The 22688-nt window shown below is 41.5% G+C and overlaps 1 protein-coding gene across 4 annotated transcripts in view; it reads right to left on the bottom strand.

Moving 5' to 3' along the window:
• Window positions 1-22688, bottom strand: part of SLC6A17 (solute carrier family 6 member 17) — a 1431819-nt gene that overhangs the window by 131592 nt on the left and 1277539 nt on the right. For all 4 annotated transcript variants that reach the window (XM_073615860.1, XM_073615859.1, XM_073615858.1 and 1 more), the window contains one exon: window positions 12238-12400. In XM_073615860.1, the coding sequence (XP_073471961.1) occupies window positions 12238-12400 (163 nt within the window). The remainder of the gene's footprint in view (window positions 1-12237; window positions 12401-22688) is intronic.

The following is a 22688-nucleotide window of genomic DNA, read 5'->3' as shown; positions in this document are numbered from 1 at the left end:
AGCAAATTATGCTTGCAATCCAAGGTTTTACTGTATTGCCCAAGTTTTTATATCTTTTTAGAGTCTTGCCCATCCCAGTTCCATCTCATTTTGTACGGCTTACACAGCGCAGCATTATCTCATTTCTCTGGGGTAAAACGAAAACCTCGAACCTCTAAATCCACTCTGTCTCCCACAATGCTGTGGAGGTTTAGGTCTCCCAAATATTTCTGCTTACCCTCATGCTGCACACCTTGCACATTTACCAAAATACCATGCAATCAAAGAAATTCCTTTATGAGTAACAATTGAGTCTATTGACTGTGATCCTATTTCAATATCTAACATGTTATGATTACGACCAACTGATCGTACTTTTATTTGCAATCCTATCACAAAACATTCTTTATCCATCTGGGACAGATTCAAGACTGCTCTTGGCCTTCAATCTCCTCATTTACCATTTCATTTATTAAAAATCCCGCTTTTTACCCTGCCTGGATCGCTCCTAATTTTTTAAAGCATGGAATACAGCTAATTTATCCCGTTTATATAATTTGGTATCTTCCTCCTCCATACATTCTTTTCCTAATTTGTGTGATACATTTGGACTTCCTCAATCAGAACTGTTCCGATAATTGCAAATCAAAAAATTTTTCCAACCTTCCTCAATTCCAGCTCCCAACTATCTTAGATGTCTTGTTTTGAACGTATATGTATTTCTGACCCTCATGTTAGAGGACTTGTTTCGTTTCTCTATAAGAAAGTTTTAGCTAGTACTAACACTGGTCGACCCTCATATGTCTCTATAGTTACATAGTTGGTAAGGTTAAAAAAAGACACAAGTCCAACCTGTGTGAGCTTTTATGTCAATATTACATTGTATATCCCTGTATGTTTTATGGTCGTTTAGGTGCCTATCTAATAGTTTTTGAAATTATCTAGGCTCCCTGCTGAAACCACTGCTTGTGGAAGAGAATTCCACATTCTTACCGCTCTTACCGTAAAGAACCCTCTACAAAGTTTTTTCCCTATTGTGGGGTCACCAGTACGGTATTTGTACATTGAAATCAGATCCCCTTCTGAAGCGTCTCTTCTCCAGGGAGAATAAATTCAGTGCTGGTAATCTTTCCTCATAACTAAGATCCTTCAGTCCCTTTATTAGCTTTTTTGCACTTCTCTGTACCCTCTCCATTTTCAGCACATCTTTCCTGAGGACTGGAGCTCAGTACTGGATGGCATACTCCAGGTGCGGCCGGACCAGAGTCTTGTAGAGTGGGAGAATTATTGTTTTATCTCTGGAGTTCCCTTTCGAATGCATGCCAATATTCTATTGGCTTTGCTTGCAGCAGCTTGGCATTGCATGCCATTGCTGAGCCTGTCATCTACTAGGACCCCCATGTCCTTTTCCATCCTAGATTCCCCCAGAGGTTCTCCCCCTAGTGAGTAGATTGCATTCATGTTTTGCCACCTAAATGTATTATTTTACATTTTTCTACATTAAATCTCATTTAATGTTTAATATAGAAAAAAAGAAGCTACTTATTGGTAACGTTCTTTCCTGGAGTCTTTCAGGACAGCCACTTGAGAGACCTTGGCTCCTCCCCTCTGCAGGAAACACCGCACCAGCCACCTTTAAATTTCCTGCTCCCCTGCTGGTTCCTCAGTTGTTTTAGAGCACCTCCAGTTTGCTGGGGAGACACAAGAACAATGTGATACACATCAATAAAATACCACAGTTCCTGTTTCAGGAAATCTCAAGTCATTTATATATTCCGGTGGGTACTAGTGCTGGTCTGAAAGACTCCAGGAAAGAACTTTACCAGTAAGTAACTCCATTTTTCCCTTTAATCGTCTTTCAGGACAGCCACCTGAGAGGATAAACAAGCACTTACCCCTAGGGCGGGAGTACAGCTTGTAAGACCTTGCGTCCAAAGGCTTGCTCCTTTGTTGACAAGAGATCGACTCTGTAGTACTTGACAAAGGTATCAAAGCTGGACCAGGTTGCCGCTTTGCAGATTTGCTCCGGTGTTGTTCCAGCCCTCTCTGCCCGTGGTGTTGCCCTTGACCTCGTCGAATGTGCCCTAATGCCATCTAGGATCTGCCTACCTCCCAAAATATAGACCTGGCCAATCACCTCTCTGAGCCACCTGGCTATAGTGCACCTTGAGGCTCTCTGGCCTTTCTTAGCCCCTGAAAATAAAACAAAAACAGAATCTGACTTCCTGAAAGGTTTGGTTTCCTTTAAATAATGTAGGACGCACCTCCTTACATCTAACGTATGGAATTTAACCTCCTGTTCTCCAGAAGGATTAGTACAAAAAGAAGGTAAAATAATATCTTGACCTCTGTGAAACTTTGAGGCAACTTTAGGTAAAGAGGCCAGATCTAGCTTAAAAACTGTACGATCCGGAAAAAATTGACGAAAGGGAGGCCTGGTTGATAAGGCCTCTATTACGCAAACTCTCCTGGCGGTCGTGCCCCCCACCAAAAACACTGCTTTAAACGTCAACAATTTTATTGGACAAATTTCCTGTGGTTCAAATGGGTCAAGGTTTGTAGCACCAAAGACAGGTCTCATTTGGGAAAGGGTGATCTATGTACTGGCCTTTGTCTGCTCAGGGCTTTGAAAAATCTGACTATCCATGGATTGGAAGCTAGCTTCTTTTCCTGATAAACAGAGATTGCCGATACCTGGCTCTTTAATGTATTCTCAGGCCCTTATCTGCCCCGCACTGTAGATATTCTAGGACCGCTTCTAAGCTTTGTGCTGCACAGGAGTTCCCTATACACCAGTTGTTCACTCGTATCCATACTTTTCTATATATGGTGCAAGTCTCCATCTTTCTACTATTCAGCAATGTACTGATCAGCTGGTTTGAGAAACCCTTATGCCCCGTACACACGGTCAGATTTTCCGACGGAAAATGTTCGATGGGAGCTTGTTGTCAGAAATTCCGACCGTGTGTAGGCACAATCGGACATTTTCCATCGGAATTTCCGTCACACAAAATTTGAGATCTGAGTATAAATGGTGAACCACAAGGAGAATTGTTATATTTTCACTAAAATGTTGCCAACATCCCAAACTAAAATTTGTTAGATAAGAACCCTAAAAAAGGGAATACAAGTACCCCCCCAGTACACTGGGACTTTATGGGCGAACAGAAAAAAGATCATGTATCATAAAATATAATTTATTTAGAAAAGTTACTTTGTTTTAAAACACATGTGTTTTACATACAAACATAGCAGCAGTTTGTACAGTACATTTTATATGACAAGACAAAAAATACTCAGTGAGTTATTACAAATTCTAATGAACGTAGATTTTCTCCTTTGGCCTGACATGTTTCAGGAAAAATATCCCTTCCTCAGAGGTAGTATAGGAGAAGGTACAAATACATTTGACATTGAATTGTCAGGTACTTTAAAATCAAAATCTCATAGGAAGGTAAATTTGCCACTGTTTGTCCATCAAAAGGCGAAGAACCCCATCTAGGCTTGGAACAGCCCTCACAAAGGTCCCCACGAAACAGACCCCAAGGTGCAGCCACGGAAAAACCTTAGAGTGGGTGTATAGACATGAGTGGCTAAGATGTTGTTGGTCCTGAGAGAGAGAGTCTGCCTCTCAGGACAAACAACGTCTTAGCCACTCGTGTCTATACACCCACTCTGTGTTTTTTCCGTGGCTGCGCCTTGGGGGCTGTTTCGTGGGGACCTTTGTGAGGGCTGTTCCGAGCCTAGACGGGGTTCATCGCCTTTTGATGGACAAACAGCGACAAATTTGCCTTCCTATGAAATTTTGATTTTAAAGTACCTGTATGAAAATCCTTGACAATTCAATGTTGAATGTATTTGTACCTTATCCTATAATGAATCAGAGGAAGGGAGATTTATTCTTTCAGTTGCACAATCTACATGTTGTTTCGGGGGTAACCCCCTTCTTCAGGAGTATATTAGGTCAGAAAATGATCCACAAGAAAGCATATGAATCGAATATACAGTATTAACATCAGAAAAACATAACTAATAACCAGCCTTCATGGTATTCTGTCATGCATCTTAAATCAATACAGATTGAATCTAATATACCCCTCAGTATATCCCATAACATTAAGGATTAGGCCCATGTGAAATGATTAATTTAGGAGCCAAAAAATTGGATGACATTTTTGTTTTATTTGTGTTTCACACTTACAAATCGTCGTGCAGTACTGTGCATGTCCACATGCACAGTCTGGAGTCGTATCCGTTGATGTCATATTGCGGCACCTTGGTGCACGCTATTGACATCTTAATGGATAGGAATCAGGTGCATCTTATGGTATTTATGGGGAACTGATTTTTCTGATGTTCCCTGTTGGCAGCTTGCATGGCGGTGGACAGACACTCTGTGCAGTTGATTGACTGGTATGTGATTTGCTATATGTGTTGATATGATTTTTATGATGTGTTCCTTTATGAACCACGTTCTAAAGGTATGTTTTTTTCCACAGATCCTGGTGGATCTGGTGCTTGTCTGAGATCTTGTGTAATACTTCATTGTGAACATTCTTTGAAGCTTGGATCCCTACTGAGTATATCCAGCGCGCATGATGTGATCTTGACATTATGCTTTGAGATCTCTCAGATAGGTTGGTGTTTCTTTTGATCACTCTTATTAGGATTTGATTTGGGCTAAGATGTTTCAATCATTTTAACAATAAGCTTCTTTAATGTTCTTTATATATTATATAGAATTCGTATGTGGCTTTAGATGGTTCCTTGGACTATTTCCATCTACAGCTTACTTCAATATCCACTTGGATAACACACTCTCTCCCCGCCTAATTACATGCTCTGTTTAGTGAAGACTCCATAGGTGTGTATCACTAATTGAAATACTTTGATTGTATACTTTAAATTTAGTTACCTGAATTATAATGGTTGTGAGATTTCTCCACCCTATGAACTTTCCAAATATTGTTTTTTTATTTTCAAAATATTTTCTTCTTTATGCAACAGTCTCTTTATGTGACTTCACTTTTCCTGGTTCCCACACTCGGCTGGAAGATTGCCAATTTTTGGCCTTGTGACGCCCAAAATTCTGATGTCGGCTATGTGGGTGAGTTAATTTTTTTGATCCTAAATTAATCATTTCACATGGGCCTAATCCTTAATGTTAAAGGATATACTGAGGGGTATATTAGATTCTATCTGTATTGATTTAAGATGCATGATAGTATACTATGAAAGTTTTTAGTTATGTTTTTCTGATGTTAATACTGTATATTTGATTCATATGCTTCCTTGTAGATCATTTTCTGACATAATATACTCCTGAAGAAGGGGGTTACCCAGAAACATGTAGAGTGTGCAACTGGAAGAATAAATCTCCATTTGTAACAGCGCGGAATCATTATTATATATAACTGAGTTCTTCCAATTTATGTCAGACAAGTGGATGCTCCATGATTAGCAGCATCCAGTGTATATTATCTACTATTGAAGGCTTATGATGTGTATAATTTGTGCATAATAAATTTATATATTTTTGTAAATTGACTATTGTCATATCGTACCACGAGAGTCCATGTTGCCTCCACAACTGACCAAATTTAAACATCTGTCCTTTGGATAAATTTTCCGGCTTCCTCCACCACCATAAAGTTGTTTTTACTTGTGTTGGTATATGTACCTGAGTGTCTAGTGAGCCTTGTCTGTGATTCCATATTTTTAAAATAAATATTTGTAGTGGTCGAAAATGCAATCCCGCCCATTGTACTCCCGGGATTACTGAGGTTAATCGCCCATTTTATTGTGCATGGTCGGTTGTTTTGTAGCATCTTCGTTGCTTCTTGAATTTTTTGTACTTTTTCTCTGGGTAAAAACACCTTTTGTTGTTTTGAAACTAGGATGTACCCCAAGTATGTAATCTGCTGGGAGAAGAGCAGGTTAGACTTCTTTAGATTTAGTAACCACCCCAGTTTTTGTAGGAAATCTTGGGTGTAGCTCAGATCTTTGGTTAATTTTTCTGGAGTAGTGGCAAAGATCAGCAAATCGTCTAGGTAGGCGATGACTGCGATGCCTCTGAGTCGGAGTGTCGCCAAGGGTTCTGCCAACACTTTTGTGAATATTCGAGGCGAAGATGATATTCCGAAAGGAAGAGCCTGAAACTGAAGGTGGAACGTCTCTTCATTTGTTTTTATTGCCAGTCTTAGATATTTGTGGCATTTTTGCTCTATTGGGATGTGTAAATATGCATCCTTTAGATCCAGGGAAGCCATGTAGCAATTTGGGTGTAATAGTGCCTTTACAAAAAAGATTGAGTCCATCCTGAACCATTTGTAGGTCACTGACTGGTTCAAAGGTTTGAGATTTAGTATTGGTTTGAATTTCCCCGAGGATTTCTGAACCACAAAGACATGGCCAATTTCTTCTTGTGGTACATAACTTACCACTTCTTGTTCTATTAGTTCCTTTATGGCTTCCAATAGATCTCTGGCTTTTTCTCTGTTTCTTGGCAGTTCCGTGGCATAAAACCTGCTTGGGGGTAGGGTTGAAAATTCGAAACAATAACCCTGTTGCGCGATTCTTAGTATGAATCGGCTTGAGGATATCGCCTCCCATTGTGGAAGGAAGGTCCCCAATCTTCCCCCCACTGTGACCAACTTGTCACTGTTTGTTATGGGTTTGCTCAGGAGGACAAAAAATTGCTCCTCCTTTGCCTTTCCCTCTCTGGTTCCAGGGCCTCTTTTGATTCTCAGCCCTGGGTGGTCCAAAGCGAGGCCTCGTATCTGTTCTTAGTCTTTTCTTTCCTTGTTGCCGTTGCCCCCAGGTTGGTTCGCGCTTCAACAGGAATGCTTTCTTTTTATCCGCTGTGTGGTCTAGTACTTTTTCCAATCCCAGCCCGAACATCAAGTCCCCTGTTAGTGGGATTCCACAGAGCTTAGCCTTAGAAGCGCCGTCCCCCTGCCAAGTCTTTAACCACAAAGCTCTTCTTGCGGAATTTGACAAGGCCGAGGACCATGCAGCCATCTGTACTGACTCCACTATACAGGCAATACCCTTGAGAAGCGTAGGAAAGGATGAGAATATTTGCTCCTTTGGTGTTCCCACCTGAATGTGGGCCTGTATCTGTGTAAGCTAGAACTCCACGTTTCTGGCCACCACAGTCACTGCCATAGCTGGCTTTAGACTCCCTACTGTAGAATCCCATGATTTTTTCAGGAGATAATCCATTCTTTTGTCCATTGCGTCAGACAGCACTCCCATGTCTTTGAAGGCTAGGTCTGTATGGGCTCCATAGTGTAGTGAGATAAAAATAATTTTTAAGGTAACGATAATGTCACTTACATAGAAATAAACAGCAATCAGCAGCAGAGATAAAAGCTTCCGGGTTCGGCCGTACCCGGAAGCTTTTATCTCTGCTGCTGATTGCTGTTTATTTCTATGTAAGTGACATTATCGTTACATTAAAATTCATTTTTAACTTACTACACTATGGAACCCATTTTTTCTTTTTCACTTTATACCTGAGAACACCGATTAAGTGAGGGCGAGCATCATTCCATCCCGCACCAACCCCACTCCCATGGGAGTTGGGATCAGTATTGGAAGTCCATTTTGGAAGCCGTTCCAGTGTGCACATCCCTACCCACCTGTGGGTTTAAGCTTGACTCGGCCCATTGGGGGCCGCTACTACAGGTGAGAGGCTGGGGGAAACGGTCACCGCACATCGCACTTTGGAACATGATTGGATGAACTGTTTATAGACACTTTTTGCTACCACTGCACCAGCACTTTTTTCACCTTTAGAAGATTCCCGTTTTTTCACATTGGGAGCTGGATTAGAAGTTGCATCCGCATGTGTTTGGACTGCACTTTACTACTTTCACCTTTATCTCGTTTTACTTTGAGATGTTAGCTCACAGTTGATTGGATATCTAATTTATTCTGCTATATGGTATCACTGATATTTATTTATCTGCTTGCATAATAATTTTTAAATTATTTTTTGATTATATGCACATTGCACTTTGCAAGAATTAATTTTTTCTCATTGATTTATCGCATTTGTGAATCGCATGCCTGTGAATTACATCATTAATATTTTTTAATTAGCATTATTTTTTGATTATATGCACACTGCACTTTGTTAATATTTTTTGGGAAGTCGCATTGAAAAATCGCATTTGTGAATCGCATGCCTGTGAATTACATCGTTATTATTTTTTAATTAGCATTTTTTTTCTGATGCTTATTTTTACGCTAGATGTTCACTATTGACTGATTGGACACTTCCATTATCATGTGACATTATTCACATCTTCTTTTTATCTACTTGTCACGTGAGATTGAATTATGCACTAATATTACTAGGTGACATTGTTTACATTTGATTTTTTCCACTCACTGGCTATGTGAGATTGGATTACCTTTTAGTGTTACACTTTGCACTTTACACGTACACATCATTATTGCACATAGTTTTGCTGTTTGTGTATTATTTAGGCCTTGGATATTTCTATTGTATTTATATTTATTCATTTTCTTCACGTTGTGACTAAGGTAATGCTACCCTTTGGTCCATGCTGACAGACCTTAGTTTGTACAGTAAACGTTTGTGGGGAACTGTATTAAATGCCTTTGCAAAATCCAGATACACTACTTCTACGGGCCTTCCTTCATCTAGATGGCAGCTCACCGCCTTATAGAAGGTTAAAAGATTTGTTTGGCAAGAACGATTTTTCATGAATTCACGTTGATTACTGCTAATGATACCGTTTTCGTTACTAAAATCTTAGGAACAATGGTCTGGCAGTTACTTGACTGAGTTCCTTAAGGAGCCTTGGGTGCAAGCCATCTGGTCCCGGTGACTTATTTATGTTACGTTTTTCTTTTCCAATATTTTTATTCAGAAAATTTTCAACAATTACAAAATCGACATTTACCTTTTTTGTATGAAGTATTGGAACAAGTGACAAGTCGGTTATAAGACGGTTACAACACAAATTATTTTGTATACCTGTGAAGTTTTATGTTATGTTACGTTTTTCAAGTCTGCTTCTAATTTTATCCTCTGTTAACCATGAGGGTGCTTTCTGTGTTTTGTCATGAGGATAAACCTTGCCGTTTTGGTTACTGAAGCCCCCTGTTTCCCTTGTGAAGACTGAGGAGAAGAATACATTCAAAACCTTCACCATCTCACCATCCTTTGTAGCCAGATTCCCTTCATCATTCTTTGTGTGGCCAATATGATCTGTCCACCCTCTTTACTATTTATGTACCTAAATAATTTCTTGGAATTTTTTCTCTCCTCTGCTATGTGCTTTTCGTGTTCTATCTTAGCCGCCCTGATTACACCTTACATTTCTTATTGCATTCTTTGTATAGTTGGAATGCTGATGATGACGCCTCAGACTTGTATTTTTTGAAGGCCTTCTCCTTTGCTTTTATATGAATTTTTACGTTGGCGTTAAGCCACCCGGGGCTTTTTTTTAGCTCTTTTGAAACAATTACCCTTTGGGGTGCACTGGCTAATACCCTTATTTAATATGCTCCTAAAGCACACCCATTTTCCCTCTGTGTTCTTTGTTCCTAGGATTTTATCCCATTTATTATCTTCTAGCAAGGAGCGTAGTTTCTGGAAGTTGGCTCTTTTGAAATTCAGTGTCTTTGTATTCCACTTATGCTTCCTATTTGCGTGATTTATGCTGAAACGAATTACCTGTGATCGCTGTTTACTAAGTTGCCTCGTATGTCTACATCCATGATCAAGTCTGTATTGTTAGTAATCAATAGGTCTAGTTGTTTCTTGTTGGTGCATTTACCATCTAACCCATAAAATTGTCCTGTAAGACATTTAGAAAATGGTGAGCCTTAGACGAATGCGTGGTTCCTTCCAGCCAGTCTATGTCTGGATAATTAAAATCCTGCATTATAATGACACTTCCCATCCTTGCTGCCATTCCAAACTGTGATAGGAGGTCTGTCTCCCCCTCCTCCCTCAGGTTAGGAGGTCTATAGCATACTCCCAGTATTACTTTCTCCTTGTTTTCCTCCCTTTGTAACCCTACCCATAAGGATTCCACCTCTTCCCTTGCTCCATTAGTGATGTCATCCCTCACATTCACCTGTATATCATTTTTAATATACAGGAATGCCCCCTTCCCCTTTTTTAACCTCCCTGTCCCTGTGATATAGGGAATACCCTTGAATGGTTGCCAGCCAATCATGAAAGCTATTGAACCAGGTCTCTGAAATTCCCACTAAATCAAAAATTCCTCCTCATACAGTAGCAGCTCTAGTTCTCCCACCTTGTCCGCCAGACTCCTGCATTAGTGAACATGCCTCGTAGTTTTGTCTGGAGGAATACTATCTCCTTATTGGGTGTTCTGAGGTTGTTACTATACTTACCATGGATAAATGGTCTCCAAATGGGAACTAGACCTTAATCGTTCATTTAATGCTACTGAATTGTGTAGCATATGGTCCGCCACTAAGTCTGCTTCTTCTAATGTTGTTGCTGTGGAAACTAACCTTAAGGTGCTAACATGTTGGTAGTTGGTCCCCGCTAGAATATCGAAATATGCTTCCAATTACCCTGGAGCTTGTTTTCGCGGCTGTTCAGAGTCTGGCACTCAACTTCATATATGGTGGGATTGCCCAAAAATTCTGGAAGGCAGTTTTTGACTTGGCCTCCAAAATCTTTGATACACCTTTACAGCCCAATACTGCCACAGCCCTATTAAACCTGAAACCTAATGGGATCACACTGAATCAATTTTGCCTTCTTTTACAGCTCCTAACAGCCGTAAAACAAACCATTGCTAAGGCACAGAAAACAAAATTTTTAATTCTAGCTGAAACCATACACAGAACTAATAAAGCAAATATTTATGCTAAAATAGAAGCAATCAAAAGAGATTGAATTGGTCAATTTGAGAAACTCTGGCTTCCTTGGGTTAAGCAATGATTACCTCCAGACTTTGATGACACACCCTTAAGCAAAAATGCGGTGAAAGGCACAGGTAAACAGCACCAGTCTGTGCCACCACTAGGGAGATCAAGTCTCTCTATTTGTCTTGGTGATCATTTTTTACCAGATTTGAAAGTGGAGGAAAATCCAAAACTATGAGTTCCTATGAGAGCAGGAATAGATAGGAAGTCCAATGTGTACACTTCTTCTTGTGACAACTGTCTAAGAAAGGTTTTCCCTCATGCTACAGCATTAAATAAACTTTTTTCCTTTGCAAAGCCTAAAGCATTTTTACCCAAGTTGTATCTGCTAAACTACATGCTGAATATCTAACCGAAATTACTACATTTTTACATTTTTAGAAACACTAGCCAGCAATGTTCTCGTTCTTTTATTTCTACATCTTGTAGGCAGTGGTGCTCAAAATTTTTTTTTTCGGGGGGGGGGGGGCGCAAACAAACTGAAAAATTCTGAAAAAATTCCATCAATTGCAGCCTCACTGTATCATCAAAATGCAGCCACTGTGCCATCAAATGCTGCCCCTGTGCAGCATCGAATGCAGCCACTGTGACCATCATATGCAGCCACTGTGCCCATCAAATTCAGCCTCACTGTGCCCCATCAAATGCAGCCTCACTGTGCACCATCAAATGCAACCTCACTGTGCCCCATTAAATGCTCCCATTGTGCCCGATCCAACGCAGCCACTGTGCCATATCAAATGCTGCCAGTGTGCCCCCCGCCCGCCGTCTGTATTTACCCTGTTTCGGTGCCGGTGGAACAGCTCCTCGATGTCTTCTCCCATCCTCTCTTCCCGTCCTCTGCTATGATTGGATGCCTGATAGGCGTCCAATCACAGCGCCTGTCGTTTCAGCCAGTCAGGTGGCGGGTAAACGATACGAGCACCTAATTGGCGGAGAGGCGGTTTAGTGTTAGGAAAGTGAATGTTCATTCGCTTTTCTAAAACAGCTGAGTGACCTGCGAGCGCCCAGCATGGCGCTCCCAGGTCACCTTTTTTGATGCCTATTAGAGCCTATGGCTCTAATCGGGTGCTTAAAAAAAACCCCGAAAAGGGGCCAGACGCCTGAATAACAATGGCAGCGGCAGCCATAGATAGATTCATGCAATGCATGAATCTATCTATTGGTGCTAGAGGGGGTGGCAGGAGAGAGGGGGCGGCGCCAGTGCGCCCTTATGGACGCACTGCCACTGCTTGTAGGTTTGGTTTTTGCTCAGATTGTCTGCATTGTTTCTCAAATATCTCTAGAGCGTATCACTGAAAACACATTACTCACCAGTTCTTTGATCCATGCACTGTATCCTGGAGGACTGAATGCTAGTTGTATTACACTAGCTGATAAGAGAATTGCCATAAGGATTGGTGAAACATACTTCCATGTGTAAAAGTAATACTTGCATGGGCGGAATCCAAGCATTTCAGTGAGCTCCTGCATAAACCTGAAAATTCAGAGAACACTTGTATGAATGTGAGTTTCTTGTGCACTGATGCACAGAATATTAAAGTATCAGAGTAAACAAAACATTCAGTACATCCTAGTGCTAAAGAAAATATACAATATAATACCAAAATGATTGAGACGCCTGCCATTTGTCAGGGCTGGGCTCAGCCCTTCCTTCTCTGAGCTGGCCGCTCAGCTGTCGGCTAATTGCCAGCTCCTTTCTCTCCACAGTGACTCAGCTGTTGATGATCTGCTGGTCAGTCCTGTCTACTTAAAGCCATCCAGCTCACTTTCATCTCTGCCTTCGCCTTTGGTCACATCTCAGAGACTTTTTCCTGAATTCCTATTGAAGACTTGCTCGGCTGACGTCCCTTCTGGCTCCTGATCCTGCTTGCTGTACTACTACATTGATCTCTGGCTCTCTGACATTGGCATTGGCTGACTACCCGATCTGGTTACTGAACTCTGGCTATGTATTGACTACGCTTACTCTGTTTACCTTTTTATTATTATTAAACAAGTGTGATTAACTGTACTTCTGTCTCGGTCTGATTCATGGTTTTACCACCTTTACACACATGGTTTACACCTTTACACACATAAACTTTAATGGCATCCCCGTTATAGTCCGTAGGGTTCAATATTGAGTTGGCACACCCTTTGCAGCTATAACAGCTTCAACTCTTCTTGGAAGGCTGTCCACAAGGTTTAGGAGTGTGTCTTTTGGAATGTTAGACCATTCTTTCAGAACGGCATGTGTGAGGTCAGACACTGATGTGGACGAGAAGACCTAGCTTACAGTCTCCACTCTAATTCATCCCAAATGTAATCTATTGGGTTGAAGTCAGGACTCTGTGCAGGCCAGTCAAGTCCCGACACTCAAAACTCATTCATCCATGTCATTATGGACCTTGTTTTGTGCACTGGTCTAAATCATTTGGTGAAGGGGGGATTATGCTGCGGGATTGTTTTTCATTGGTTGGGCTTGGCCCCTTTGTTCCAGTAAAGGGAACTCTTAAGACGTCAGCATACCAAGACATTTTGGACAATTTCATGCTCCCAACTTTGTGGGAATAGTTTGGGGTTGGCCCCTTCCTGTTCCAACATGACTGTGCAAAAAACAATGTCCATAAAGACATGGATGAGCGAGTTTGGGGTGGAGGAACTTGACTGGCCTGCACAGAGTTCTGACCTCAACCCAATAGAACACCTTTGGGATGAATTCGAGAGGAGACTGCGATCCAGGCCTTCTTGTCCACATCAGTGGCAGACCTCACAAATTTCCTTCTGGAAGAATGGTCCAAAATTCCCATAGACACACTCCTAAACCTTGTGGACAGCCTTCCCAGAAGAGTTTAAGCTGTTATAGCTGCAAAAGGTGGGCCAACTCAATATTGTACCCTACAGACTAAGACTGGAATGCCATTTAATGTTCATGTGCGTGTAAAGGCAGGCGTCACAATACTTTTGGTAATATAGTGTATATACAAAATGATAAAATTATTATCTAATAATTTTTATCTTTTTGTATATAGATTTGCTTGTCTGTATGGTTCATTTGAAATACTCTGTATTGTAAATTACATGTAATAAAATTGTGTGTTGTTAACAGTTTGTGATGTCTAATGATGGTACCAAAGAAATCCTGCTGCCCCACCCAATCTTGCACTTCAATTTATCATAATATAGGATGTGGGTACCTATACACTCCCTTTTTTTGCTAATATATTTCCTTCCTGAGCAATCAATTGCATTCTACATACTAGCTCTACATGCACATTCTTCGATAAGTTATCCCTATCCCTTAAAGCGGTATAAAACTGTTTAAAAAAAAAAAGAGAAACACTAAGCAAATGCTAGTGTTTCCATCAACAGTGGTGTTTATTTCCGAAAGTAAAGTAAAATTACCATTTTATGTTTGTCACTGAGACAGTGGCAGAGGGGAGGTCTACCAATGGGGTCAACTGTCCAAAATGTGGTTTTCTTTTGCATGTGTGTTCTTCCTCTTATTTTCTGTTGTGTCTGTGGCCCAGTTAGTGGCAATATTCCCAGGAAGACACAAACAGCACAAAAAAAGTAACGAAATTATAAACTTTCTTAGCCTTCATGTACACTGCAGCTGCTAAACTCACGTTTAGGAGCAGTTGGGCATTTTTTCAGCAACACCTGAACTCTCCTTTATGTTATCTTATGTATACATGTACACTCATTTATAGTAGTTTAGAGGGTTTTTTTTTTAAAGTAGATAAATCACACTGAGGACAGTAGTTTACCAGCATTTCAAGCGCAAAATGCTTATAACTGCTTGTAAACACGTGTAAATGTTACGGTACCGTGTTTAGCCACGTCAAGCTTTTTTTTTGACATGTCAATATAAATGGTTCCCTGTGAGAGTCGTCTTAACTGATCTTATGTTCAGCCCATTGATTTGAATAGAAGTTGCATCCAAGTCATCCGACTTGGATGCGACTTCTATTCAAATCAATGGGCTGAACATAAGAGGATCTTGAAGGGGAACCCCAAGCCAAAATGGAAAAAACAAAAAAACAAAAAAACAAACTGTGTGAGGTTCCCCCTCTCAAGACTTTCAAGGGAAATCCCATGGCAAAAAAAAAAAAAAGCTGTGGGGTCCCCTCCGAAATCTTTTCCAGATCCATATCCGAGCATGCAGCCCAGCAGATCAGGAGAGGGGGGATGAGCGAGCGCTCCCCCTCCTGGACCATACCAGGCCACACGCCCTCAATATGGGGGGGGTGTGGGTACTTGGGGGCAGGGGGAGCTCTGTCTTCCCACCACAAAGCACCTTGTCCCCATGTTGATGGGGAAAAGGGCCCCTTCCCAACAACCCTGGGGTGGTGGTTGTGGGGGTCTGTGGGAAGGGAGCTTATCGGATTCTGGAGGCCCCCTTTACCAAGGGGGCCCCCAGATCCCCGCCCCCCTATGTGAATGAGTAGGAGTACATTGTACATCTCGTGATGCCACAATGGGCGGTGTCTCATGGCCACATCCAATGGCTACATAAGAACCGCCAACCCGGTCCTCCTCCAATGCTGTCTTCTACGGTGGAAGACAGCGTCGAAGCACTGGGTCGGTGACAGAGAAGACAACAGCAGCGGAGAAGACCAGATGAAGATTTTTAAATTAAAGGACTCTTGTTTTTATTTACACTAAACTGCCTTTTTTGGGGGTGAATGGGTAGGGGTACAATGTACCCCATACTCATTCACATAGAGGGCTGGGATCTGGGGGTCCTCTTTGTTAAAGGGGGCCTCCAGATTCTGATAAGCCCCCTGCCCGCAGACCCCCACAACCACCACCCAGGGTTGTTGGGAAAAGGCCCTTGTCCCGATAAACATGGGGACAAGGTGCTTTGGGGTGGGGGACACAGAGCCCCCCCTGCTCCAAAGCACCCAAAACCCCCATGTTGAGGGCATGTGGCCTGGTATGGTTGAGGATGAGGGGGGGCACTTTCTCGTCTCCCCTCCTTTCCTGACCTGCTGGGCTGCATGCTCAGGTAAGAGTCTGGTATGGATTTTGGAGGTTCCCCCTTAAAATTAATACCAGACCGAAGGGTCTGGTATGGTCTTGGGGGGACCCCCATGCCGTTTTTTTTTGCCCATTTTGGCGTGGGGTTTCTCTTTAAGATCCTGCTTGATCCCAAAGCCCTATGGTTCTCTGGACAGTCGTCGAACCTTGAATGGTTGATGCTAATGAGCTTGTGGTAAATCATATATCTGGCAAAGTCAGACAGGTTTGATCCCTCACTCTTTGGTGCCAAAGTAATTTGTGGGACCCCTTGGGCATAAAAGTTCTCTTCTGGTGAATAAGGGTGAGGTATACCAGGATAAAATGACATAAGAGCATTTAGCTGTGATTTAGTCTCTAAGGCTTCTGCTGGCTGTTGCTTGAACTGTGCTTTGTCGCTGGGAGTCACTTTGTTGTTAGCAGGAGGTGATGTAGTTTGCTGTGTAGATGCATTTGCATTGTGGACTTCAAGAGGCTCAGGCTTGTGCAAGTTGGAGGTCTTGGTGTTGATGAGAGACCAAACAGTAATGTTAGTAAAAGGTACAGGAAATGATTCTGCATCTTTGCAAACACTATGCCTTAGCACAATGATGACAAACCTTGGCACCTCAGATGTTTTGGAACTACATTTCCCATGATGCTCATGCACTCTGCAGTGTAGTTGAGCATCATGGGAAATGTGGTTCCAAAACATCCGGAGTGCCAAGGTTTGCCATCACTGCCTTAGCACATATTCACTGGCATGTTCAGCTGGATCTTCCAGTTCTGCTTGAATAGAACAGTCTGAATTAGTACTATTTAGTACAGCTGTTTGCTCCATTTCCATTTACAGAATCTTTTATTTGGGATTCCGCCTTTGCTTGGCGAGCTGTCATCTCTGCTTGGCGAGCATTGCCCTAATGTTCTATCTCTGCTTGGCGAGCTGCTATTTCAGCTTCCTTTCTAACAAATGAGCTTTGCACTTTATTTGCTTCCAGACTTGTATGGGCCTCTTTTAGCTTGTTGAGCTTCATGTTTTGACTCCAACTGTTGTAATAGTGACTTATCCCTTGCTGAGACCTCTATGCCTGGCCTGTATAAGCAAGTACAATTACTGTGAACAGTCTCTGTCAGATAGCTGAACTCACCAAATACCTTTTCATATCCACAAAGATCTTTATTGAATGTGCAGGTTACAGCTAACAGGATGTGGCAGATGATTGAAAGATGGAATTTGCAGGTCAAAACATGGTAATGCATTCCCGGATGCAAGCAGATTAGATGAGGCCTAGAGACAAGTGGCCATCCTTATTCCACAAGACAGTGTGAAGGAAAAGTAAATTACTATTACTATTTATAGAGAATAGTCTATTTACTATAGACTACTAATTACTATTTATAGAGAATAGCCTCCCAGTTATTTTTTACACAATACCTCCCTTCATTGAGCCTGACCTAAGGGGAAAGAAAAAAAAAATACATTTTTTCTTGATTTCTAAAAATGGAGGGGGGAGGGAAATTGTAGAGACCTACTTAATTAAAATATTCTAGTGTTAGTGCCTCATACACATTTTATTCCCATCTGATTCCCATGGGCCTAATGCTCCTGTTTCCTCCCCAGATGGCAGTATATTAACCAACTATACAGAGGCCAAATAAACAATGGTATAAAGAAATTAGAAGTATGTTTTTGTTTTGTATTTTTAAGATTCATACTTACCTAGGTGGATGAAACAGGAATATCCAAACCAGGCTGCTAACAATAAAGGTGTGCCACATCCCAAATAAACATCTTCTAGTGTTAGTGCCTTATATGTTTTATTCATTAGAACCTATGACAAGGAGGGGGGATGGGGGAGAAATGAAAGTATGATCTACATACAATCTTCCAGTGCTACTATATTATGTGCTTATTATTAATTTATGAAGTGCCTATATAAAAAAAAGGGGGAGAAAATTATTCCCTTCTTTCTGTTGTGCTTGTTTTTCTTATTCCAATTTCACAGTGTGTTAATTTGATACTAAAGTTACAAAAGTGAATGTTAGTAGGCTATCTCTCTTCTTCCTCTCCATATCCCCCTCTCGTAATAAAGCTCAAAAAAAAAAAAAAAAAAAAGAGGAAGAACAAATGTATTGTGGGAGGGGGCATAATCCACATATAACATTTAAACAATAATACAATACTAAATCTTAAAAAACAGAAAAAATGTTGTAGTTCATTCCTCCTTTGTCTTCCTATATCTTAGGTATCCCTTTAAAAAGGCACCTGAGCTTTCAGCAATTTCCTCTAGTCTGTTTCATCAATATCTATCTCCCGGGCAAAGTTTTTCCATCCTCCCCATATATTTTCAAATTTCTCCTGTTGGTTTCTAGTCTCAAACACCCACCTTTCCACTTCCATTATTGCATTCACTTCCATTTTCCATTCTGCTATAGTAGAGCATGCAACCTGTTTCCGGTATCTGGGTACCAGCCTCTTAGCTGCATTCAATAAATGTGGTATAACACCATTTTTATATGATTTTATAGAGCCCATAGTCCCATGGAACAAGAAATGCAAGGGTAGCTCTATTGGTTTCTTGGACATTTTCTTGATCCATGGGGCTATTTCTTCCCAAAATGTTCTAATCTTTGGGCAGGGCCACCAGATATGGAGGAAGGTACCCCTTTCTTTACATCCCCTCCAACAACAGTTGTCTATATTTGTATATATCTGTGCTAATCGCATCGGAGTCCGATACCATCTGACCAGGAACTTATATGATGTCTCCTGGATAGATGAACTTACGGATGCCGAGTGTGTTACTTCTATTAATTTTCTTATTTGTGATGGAGTAAATGTACAACTTAATTCTTTTTCCCATTCTTTGATGAAATAGGGCATTGTGGTATTGTATTCACTAAGTATTAGTTTATACATTTGGGACAGTAGGTGGTTGGGTTTTGACATCCTCATACACATTTTTTCAAATATAGCTAGAGAGTTCAGAGTCCTTACTTTGGGTTCTAGTTTTTTAAAGAAATTTAGTATTTGATAGTATCTCCACCCTTCCATCACCATATCCCCTTGTGATGATATCAGTTCAGCTTGGGGAATAAGAATACCCAATGGGGCATACCTCAAACACATTGTATTCCCATCTGATTCCCATGGGCCTAATGCTCCTGTTTCCTCCCCAGATGGCAGTATATTAACCAACTATACAGAGGCCAAATAAACAATGGTATAAAGAAATTAGAAGTATGTTTTTGTTTTGCTTTTTTAAGATTCATACTTACCTAGGTGGGTGAAACAGGAATATCCAAACCAGGCAGCTAACAATAAAGGTGTACCACATCCCAAATAAACATGGAAATAGAGAAACCCACTAGGGGTGGGACTTTGAAGGCACTACCATACCAAAAAGTATGTAAAAATGTATAAAGTTTATTACATATAAACAAACAAACAAACACATAAAGAATAAAGAAATACAGATGGATGCATTATGATGTACAAACATTTGACCGAAAAGACATGATACAAAATCCTAAACCCAGCAACGTTTCAGAGATGAACCGTAGTCTCCTTCATCAGGGATTTTCAAGGAAGTACATTGATCATTGTGTATTTAAATTTCATAGACAATCAATAGGTCCTGACATATAATACATATTAATCAAAATGTATATAGCAATACTTACATCATAATAGCAAAACAGTACATAGACGCATCCAAACAAACTTTAAAAGGTGAGGAATAACTGAGGCGAGGGGTCCCCCACTGACCACATCCACTGGACAACGGCCAGTATGAAATGAGATGAAAAGATTGGCGTGGAGGAAGGGAAAAGAAAAAGGTAAAAATTCCTTCCTCGCATCTAACAGCTCCACTGGAATCCGATTCACAGACCAGCAGCAAGCTGACACATGCATTGGAGCCCAAAATATGAGGAGGATCTGGAAAGAGAGCAGGGAGAGGAAAAAGTAAAAAGGATTGGTATAATAATAACCTATCTATGTGTACAAGGGGGAAGCATCTATGTATCAAATCCCCCTATAGGATGACAAAAAAAGAGAAGAGGTAACATCCAAAAGGGTATGAAGACCTACCAAAATTTGTAAAGGTGAAGGGTATAAAGAACCGATGGAGATGGGGCAAAGCTGTGAGGAGGTCTTAGAAGTCTCACGCTGCAGGTAGACACTGTGGGGTAATAGAGATATAAACAGCTGAGAATTGCCCAACAAAATAAATATGTGAAACATAGAGCAAAAAAAGGGAGCTCGGTAGATGGAGTAACAAAAAAAACAGGCATACCCCACTTTTAAGTACACAATGGGGTTTATTTACTAAAGCTGAAAAGTGCAAAATCAGGCTCACTTTTGCATAGAAACCAATGAGCTTCTAACCTCGGTTTGTTCAATTAAGCTTTGGTAATAAAACCTGGAAGCTCTTTGGGTTCTATGCAGAAGTGAGCCTGATTTTGCACTTTCCAGCTTTAGTAAATAAACCCCATTGTGTACTTAAAAGTGGGGTATGCCTGTATATATATAATAAGGGTTGTGTCTTACCAGCGCAGCAGGACTCTCAGTCACAGAAAACTCCCATGAAGCATCATACCCCTGGCCCTACCTGATCTGCAATGAATGAAGATGATATATAGCGCAGTCCCGCCCCTCCCATCAACGACCCGGCTGCTTCGTATGATAACGAGCAGCTGGGTGTAATTCGCTCTGAGTCCAGCCTCCCTGGGTGGGCCCCCTGAGCTGTCACTGCGCCGCACCTCCACACGGCGCAGGCGCGGAGTATGCTGCGCGCATGCTCCGCACGGACAGCACAGAGAGCAGACTGAACGGCGTACACACGCCAACGTCATGCGCACGCACCGTGGAGGGGCACGACGCAGCAGCGTCCCACCGCCGCGGCAAGATGATCTCATCAGAGATCACCATGGACAAGGAAGGAGGGATGTCTGCAAAGAAGTAACACATCCCACATCCCTAGAACCTCCAGAGAGGCTGTCCAGCCGCACCGGTGCATATGTAAAAGGATGAAAAATGTGATAAAGAAAAAAATAATAAAATAATGACAAAGTGTAGAAAAAAAAAGGGATGCAAACCTGGGGCAATCCCATTATGCAAACAGCCAATTAGGCCTAATGAAAAATAGACAGTATCGAGCGGAGGGGGCCGGCGGGGCACCCCACGCCACAATCCTCACACCTCCCGAGCAAGACCAAAAGCAAACAACAAAAGGGCAGTAAAAAGGGGGCAGTAAAAATAAAGGGACCAGGGACCAAATGGAAAAGGCTAAAAAATACAAACATCAAAAAAGCACATAAATGCAGAACATAATAAATAAGCATGATAACACAAAGAACCAAATATAAGTGCAATACACAAAAACATGTTTAACACAAAAAGAAAGGATAAAGAGACATAGCTGGACCATCAAAGAATGACGGAGGGAAAAATGGAGAAGGCAATGAGCTGTAAAATTATGCTATTTCTCCATTCTTCCTGAATTGAATCCCTCCAAGAAGGGCCTAAAACAGACTGCATCATTTAATCCAGGAGGGCGGGTGGCCTGCAAAGTATATATCCACCGCAGCTCGAGCTGGAGGAGACTCTTGTTCCAGTCCCCCACTCTCGAGCTGGGGTGGATACGGTCAAGAATCAAAAACTTGATTCTGGGAAAAATACCTGAATGAACCAGGGTGGTGTGTCTCCCAAGGGGCAGGTCTGGGTCACAAGTCTGCATGCTGTGGATGTGACGATATGCTCTTTTCCAAAAAGGAAGCTTTGTCTTCCCGAAATAAAAACACCCACAGCTACATTTGAGAAGGTAGACCACCCCAAAGGTTTGACAGTTTGCAAAGTGGCGTGGTTTGAAATTCTGGCCATTAGGTAGGTTTGGACTTTTACTGGTGTCCATATATCTGCAGTAGCCACACGCACCGCACATATATGTACCCCTGTATTTGCAGTGAACCACATCCTTGTCTCCTCTATATTCGCTTTTTACTAGTCTGGAGGCAATTGAATTGGCTCTTCTAAAGGTGAAGAGAGGGGTCTCTGGTAATAAACATCTCAGGTTGGAATCCATAGTGAGGGTGTGCCAATACTTAGAAACACTTTTTCAAATTTCAATGTGTTGGTTATAATACTTAGTTATTATTCGCAGGGAACTATCTGACTTTTTTTGCTGTTGATAGTAAAGAAGATCTTCTCTACTTCGGGAAGTGGCCCGTCGAAATGCTTTTTTCAAAGATGTTTTGAAGTAGCTTCTCAGCAGCAGCCTGTCACGCAATTTCCCTGCCTCTAGAAGGAAGACTTCATCGTTAGTACAATTCCGTCTCACCCTTAAATATTGACTATATGGTTAGACCTAATCTGGGTCTCAGGGTAAAAGCTGGAGGCATGTAAAATGTTGTTCCCTGCGGTTGTTTTGTGGTACAGGCTGCTGCTGAGTGCACCATCTTCATTCCTGGATACCTGTACATCCAGAAAGGAGATAGTGCTGGTATCAGAGGACACCGTGAAGGTCAGATTAAATTCATTGCGATTCATTCTCCCCAAACATTGGTCCAATAACTCCAGGGGACCGTCCCAGATGGTAAAAATGTTGTTGATGTACCTAAACCATACTAGAAGGTGATCTGTGTACATTGACAGGGCCTCATTGCTCAAGAACATGTTCTCCCACTCCCCCAGGTACAGGTTGGCATAGGATGGGGCACAACAAGTCCCCATTGCTACCCCCTGTACCTGGAGGTAGTGGGAGCCATTAAAGGCGAAAACA

The sequence above is a fragment of the Aquarana catesbeiana genome, linkage group LG02 (genome assembly GCF_042186555.1).
Source record: "Aquarana catesbeiana isolate 2022-GZ linkage group LG02, ASM4218655v1, whole genome shotgun sequence".
Taxonomy (NCBI): domain Eukaryota; kingdom Metazoa; phylum Chordata; class Amphibia; order Anura; family Ranidae; genus Aquarana; species Aquarana catesbeiana.
Note: the sequence above shows the minus strand (reverse complement) of the source record. Positions and strands in the feature narration are given on the sequence as shown.